Source organism: Sus scrofa, chromosome 11 (assembly GCF_000003025.6).
Source record: "Sus scrofa isolate TJ Tabasco breed Duroc chromosome 11, Sscrofa11.1, whole genome shotgun sequence".
In the NCBI taxonomy this organism is placed as follows: domain Eukaryota; kingdom Metazoa; phylum Chordata; class Mammalia; order Artiodactyla; family Suidae; genus Sus; species Sus scrofa.
In genome coordinates this window covers 8,760,068-8,766,067 of record NC_010453.5, presented here as the reverse complement: position 1 = coordinate 8,766,067, position 6,000 = coordinate 8,760,068, and the positions used below count along the sequence as shown (strand labels likewise).

Genomic DNA, 6,000 nt, shown 5'->3' with positions numbered 1-6,000 from the left:
CTTCTACACTCAAGGGAGATGCGGTGAAGGAAGAGAGGTAAAGGAAAAGAAAGCTTTCACATGAACAAATCTGGTTTTTTCTTAAAAATAACAAAACAGGAAAAAAAAAAAAAAACCCACCACCACCACTACTTCCCATGACTATAGAGTGTAAGATATTATTGGAATCTCCTTTTTAAAGTGTAATTGATCATGGAGGTTCTTTGCTGTGGTGGACAGTTCAAGTCCCGACTAGTCAGTCCTTTCTGCTGTGGGTCCCGCAGAGCTGAGAGCGGGCCAGTGTTGTAAACCACAGAAACCTGCACTTGGTGAGTTGTCTCCCCCCCCCCCCCAAATCATGGAGAATCATTTGTAAGGTAAGCTGAAAACCATCTGAAGAGTATGTTGACAGCAATATCCAAAAGGTCATTAAAATTAATAGTTTGATGTATAATAACATGAATTTTGGGGGATCAGGCTATTGCCAGATACTTCTAAGAAATGACTACTTACGATTTCGTTGCTTGAGGAAAGCAGGTTGTATTCATGAATCTAAGAAGTATGAGGAGGAAGACAGGAGAAGTAAATTATGTTCCCATTTCCCTGTTTTTCGAGTGGGGTGAAGAATAGATGAGTGTTGGGGAGAGAATTAAAATTACCAGTACTTCTGCTCATTATGAGGCTATTTCAAAAGCTTAAGGATGACAACCTCAGGAGGGGCCATGGACAGTTAGATCCTCTCGATTTTCTTGGACTGCTCTCTTTGCTGAAGGTCCCAATCTCTGTTGGGTGTCTGCTTCCGAGAACGTTAGAGACCTTCTGCTTCCCAGGGTCACTGTGCTTGGCTTGCCGCACAACCCCAGTGGCTGCCCTTCATGGGACACACATAAGGGTGGTACCTTTGGGGTTGTTGCCAGGGCAGCCCCTATGCAAAACTGTAAACATGTCAAAGGCAGAAATCTTCATTAATCAGAAATAAAACCCATGGTCAATAGGTAATTTTTTTTTTTTTTTTTTTTTTTTAGTCTAAAGGACGGTCTAAACAGAATATCAACCGAGATTACATCACAAAAACTTTGAATGTATTTACAGAGTGAATAAGTTACATAGATAAAACTTTGACTATGTTTCTGATGTGGAACAGGTTTATACATGCACGCAGCTAACACGTGACAGCAGTAAGTTTAAGGAGAAAACTTAAGAATGGCCCTTTACATATATATTACAAATAAAATGACAGTTCTTAAGAAACAAAGTGACAACTCATATTTTACCTTCATGATTCTATTTCTGGCTATCCAAATGGATATTAAATATGCATGCGTAACAGGTGGAAAGATTTGGAATTTATAATGTGAAGGTCTTTAACTTTTTGCTACAAAATGGCAAAGTTGGTTAAAATTAACACTCATCCTTCGGTAGTATAAATACGCTCATAAAAGCAACCTTCTAGTAAAAAGCAGCCAAGATCCTTAAAAAAAGGTCTATCCAGACCGTTTTTGGTACAAGGGTCCTGATCACAGACCCCTGCAAAGAGATCCAGGGCTTGCAGAAACAGTAGCCTAGCAACGTAAGAAAAGTACTTCATAGCAGCTCCTTTTAGATACAGTAATTGTCTTCAAATTTCAGTGTACATTAAATTGTCCATTTACAATTCCCTTTTCACAAACACAGGCTGTCAGCTTTTGACCGTCTTACAGTTTTCAGTGGCCAGCTTCATTCTGCCTGCCCCTTCCTCAGCCCACCAAAAAAAAAAAAAAAAAAAGAGAAAAGGGAAAGAATGTACAAGTTTGAGAATATAAAATATTTTTAGTGAAGAAAACATTGCACTTTTGCCAATCTAAAATTGTTTCTAGAAAGGAAGGTACTGTTGGAAGTAGTCGGCTTTGGTATGCGACGAGAGTCACGTCTGCAGTAGTGAGTTGCATCTGTTTAGCAAAACAAGGACACGTGTGTGCCACACGGGCGTGACCGATGGAGTCTGTCCCGGCAGGTCCTGTGTGACCTTGGTTCTTAAGTATTGCTACACGTGGGACGTTCTGCCCCATCCTCTCTAGAAAAAGTCCTACAGGTAACAAGAGGGAGAACAGTCCGCCCCAGCCTTTGGAAGGCTGCGAAGACGCTGAATGACGTCGCCCCAGCACGGCAGCAGCCCCAGCCTGGCCCCCTCGGGGGACGGGCGGCTGCTGTCAGAGACTCGTGCCGGAAGCGCTGGAGTCGGGAAGGAAGGCGGTGAGGACGCGGTAGCTCTGGGCCCTGCGGATCATGTCCCGGATCTCCAGGTTCAGCTCCATCAGCTTGGTGCAGATCTCCGTCAGGCTCTGGTTGGACCCCACCAGCGCGTAAGTACCCGTCTGTCCCAGCGTTTGATGACGGAAGTAAATGTTCAGCAGCGTCTGGACCTCATCGTCAGAACTGCTCCCAAAGATGTCGTTGGGCCACAGGCTTCTGCAGTCAGAAAAGAACGGCACCATTGCTCACAAGGCTGAGCGGCTCGGGGTCGCGATTCGGTCAAGAATCTTACTTTTTTAAGGAAGCGCTTCAATGGAGATGCGACTTACACACTATGCAGTTCAACTATCTGAAACAGACAGTGCTGTGGCTTCTTAAGAGGAAGCTCAGAGCGGGGCAAACAGCACCTTAATCGCAGTTTGAGAATACCGCACCCTGTCGATTTTGATTAAAAAACACATGACACATCACAATACCAGAATGGAATCTGATAATCCCCAAAGCATGTGTTTGCTCTAGAGAGCATTCTGGCTCCATGCCTGTGCGGGCACTGTCCCCGTGTAGGGAGGAAAACCCCGCAGAGGAGGCATTCCAATAATGCGTTTGAAGGTTATCTTGGGGCGTACTTCGAAGGGTTTAAACATTTTAGGGATGTTTACTACCTTAACGTATTAAATGCTTTAAAGAGTGTTTCGATACTTTTAAAATACGTTACCCATACCTTACCTGGGCAGGCATGGTCGGGGCACAGAGTGGCGAAGGATCTCTATAAAACATGGCGATGCTCCGCCCCTTGGTGCTCGAGTCCCAACCCCGACCACGTGGCTCCTCGGCAGGGCCCTCCTTTGACACCTGCCGCTGGACACAGTTACCTGCATTCCCTGATCTGCCGAAGCGCCTTGCCCAGCTGGTTGTTCTTGAGGCACTCGAGCATGGACTGGATGGCTGCTTCGGTGGACGTGAAGGTGGGTTCGGCCCAGGCCCCCTCGGCGTACAGGGGCTCCGCCGCGATGGCCGCGGTGGCCTCCTTCAGGCTCTTCTTTAGGTCACTCAGTTCCCTGGACATGTTTAGCAGCTGTTTAAAAAAAAGGTATTTTTACTGTGTTTAGGTGCCTGCTGGACTTTCCAATCCCCAAAGGAGAAGGATGTGTGTGAGGCCTGGTGAAGCACGAGCTCAGGATGGTGGTAAAGGGACGCGGGCAGATGGAACCGTGCTTGGTGTGCGGAAGGCTTTGGGGAGGCAGGCCTTGAATACCTATGTAGCAACAGCTGGGATGCGCTCTTCTGTGAAAGATTAAGGCTCCTTTTAAAATGCTTTCTATTTAAACAGAAGGACTTGCCTAGAAGTTAAATGCAGAAGAGAACAGCTTTGGGAGCTGGGTGGAACTGCGTGCAGTTGCCCGTTCTACGCTCTGGACGGGTGCAGACTCAAGCAAATGCTTTTATGTGCCTCAGTTTGTTCATCTGTGAGACTGAAATATCATCCACGCTGCAGATATTTTTGAGATTCAAATTTGGCACAGAAGTGCCCAACATAGGTAATCACGACCAGGGAAGCTGTTTGGAGAATATATTTTTCTCCCTATTTCTATGCCATGGGAAAGATTAAAGACAGAATATTTAGGGCAAGGAGGAAATCTCAGTGTCATGTTGGTATTCATGTTACAGAAGTAAGAGAGTGTCCCTCAGAATTACTGGAACCAAAAGCTCCAGCGCTGTTAAAAAGGAAATCCTAAGAGAGGCCGGATGGCTCCTCTTACGAGTGACCCAAACGTGTATCACAAAGGACAGCTTCTGCCGTTTGACCTTGAGAGCATGAAAAAGAAAGGATTTTTTTAACATTTTTTTCCCTTTGTAAGGAGATGCCCATTTTCTGTGGAACGTTGATTCACCCACATCTTCACCTTTCTCATTCCCAGCTTGCTTGTCGCACAGGTTAGAGAACTGAAGCCTTTGGGGCCCATCTGCCTGCACCGAGATGCCTGTTGAACCCAACTGTCTACTCCAGCCCCAGGCTGAAAGTGCAACGAGGTAATAACCCCTTTATATGAGTTGGTACAGTATCTTTGGTATATAGCTGTTACGTTTGAAAGTGGATTTCCTATTTTAAATGTAGGTAAGGTTTTTGTTTTTTGTTTTTGTCTTTTGAGGGCTGCTCCAGCAGCATATGGAAGTTCCCACGCTAGGGGTCGAATTGGAGCTGCAGCTGCTGGCCTCCCTCAGAGCAACACAGGATCTGAACTGCATCTGCGTCCTACACCACAGCTCATGGCAATGCCCGATCCCTAACCCACTGGGCAAGGCCAGGAATCGAACCCGTGTCTTCATAGATGCTAGTCAGGTTCGTTACTACTGGGCCATGACAGGAACTCTAAACGTAGATAAGTTTCAAATACAGTATGTGTGTGTATAGTACTTAAAAATTATCTATATTTAAAATGAATAGAAATTCACTTTAAATTTATTACATTAAAATAATTAAAATGGGTAGAAATTTAAATTTATTAGATTTAAAATAATTATAGGTAGGCGTTCCTGCTGTGGCGCAGTGTAATTAAGAATCCGATGGCAGGAGCTCAGGTCACTGCAGAGGCACAGCTTCCATCCCCGGCCCAGGGCCGTGGGTTAAGGGATCTGATGTTCCTGGATTCAATCCCTGGCCTGGGAACTTTCCATATGCTGTGGGTGCGGCCATAAAAAAAAAAAAAGAAAAGGTTATATGTGTATACACAAATATACATATGTAACACATCATTTACTACTCGAGTGAAACTTAAATTCCTTCTTTAATATGGAAAATGACAAGTGAATTGCATTTGCATGTCCTTTCTTTTTGAGCAAAGGCAGATCTGAGCATCCTGTCGATACCTGCCAGAAGAGTAAATTTTACCCTGACACTGAGGCAAACAACAGTCCACCCTGTCTTCTCTTTGATCCTCTGTGACTGTGGATGGAAACTGGTTGCGAAGAGCTCTTCATAAACAAACATGTCTGACTCCTGCTTGCCTTGAAATGGGCGTTTATGGAAGGACCATTGACCCTTGAACAACGTGAGGTTGGGGCACTGTATAATTTTTTTTGTCTTTTTTTTTTTTTTACCTTTTCTAGGGCCGCTCCCACGGCATACGGAGGCTCCCAGGCTAGGGGTCTAATGGGGCTGTAGCCCCCGGCCTACGCCAGAGCCACAGCAACGCAGGATCTGAGCCACGTCTGCAACCTACATCACAGCTCACAGCAACACTGGATCCTTAACCCACTGAGCGAGGCCAAGGATCGAACCTGCAACCTCATGGTTCCTAGTCAGATTCGTTAACCACTGCACCATGACGGGAACTCCGGGGTACTGCATAATTTTGATGCCCCCCAAAACTTAACTACACCCAGCCTGCTGTTGACCAGAAGTCTTATTGAAAACAAGCAGTCCATTAACACCTACGTTGTATGTTGCTCGTACATCATATTTCTTACGCAGTCATGACTTATGTACCTTGTTCTCTATTTGTTTTGATATTTTAAGATTTGCAGTTTCAGTTTTTTCAAATTGTCACAAATCCCTCCCCCCCATTTTTCAATGTATATATCAAAATGTCTGTTTAGAAGTGGATCTATGCAGTTCAAACTCATGTTCAAGGGCCAATTGTATCCTTAAACCTGTACAGTCGCCTTCCTTTTTTCCAGACAAAATAATAGACTGACAACCACAATATCTGTCTCCTCCTCCCACTCTCCCAACTCAGACCTGATGGTTCCTGGGCTCCGTCCTCGCCGGGCTGCAGACCCTCCTATCTG

The 6,000-nt window shown here is 45.2% G+C and overlaps 1 protein-coding gene across 1 annotated transcript in view; it reads right to left on the bottom strand.

Moving 5' to 3' along the window:
• FRY (FRY microtubule binding protein) overlaps nt 979-6,000 on the bottom strand; it is a 246,576-nt gene continuing 241,554 nt past the window's right edge. Inside the window, 2 exon segments of the mRNA XM_021065177.1 lie at nt 979-2,427; nt 3,084-3,286. Coding sequence (XP_020920836.1) covers nt 2,169-2,427; nt 3,084-3,286 — 462 coding nt within the window. The 3' untranslated portion in view covers nt 979-2,168.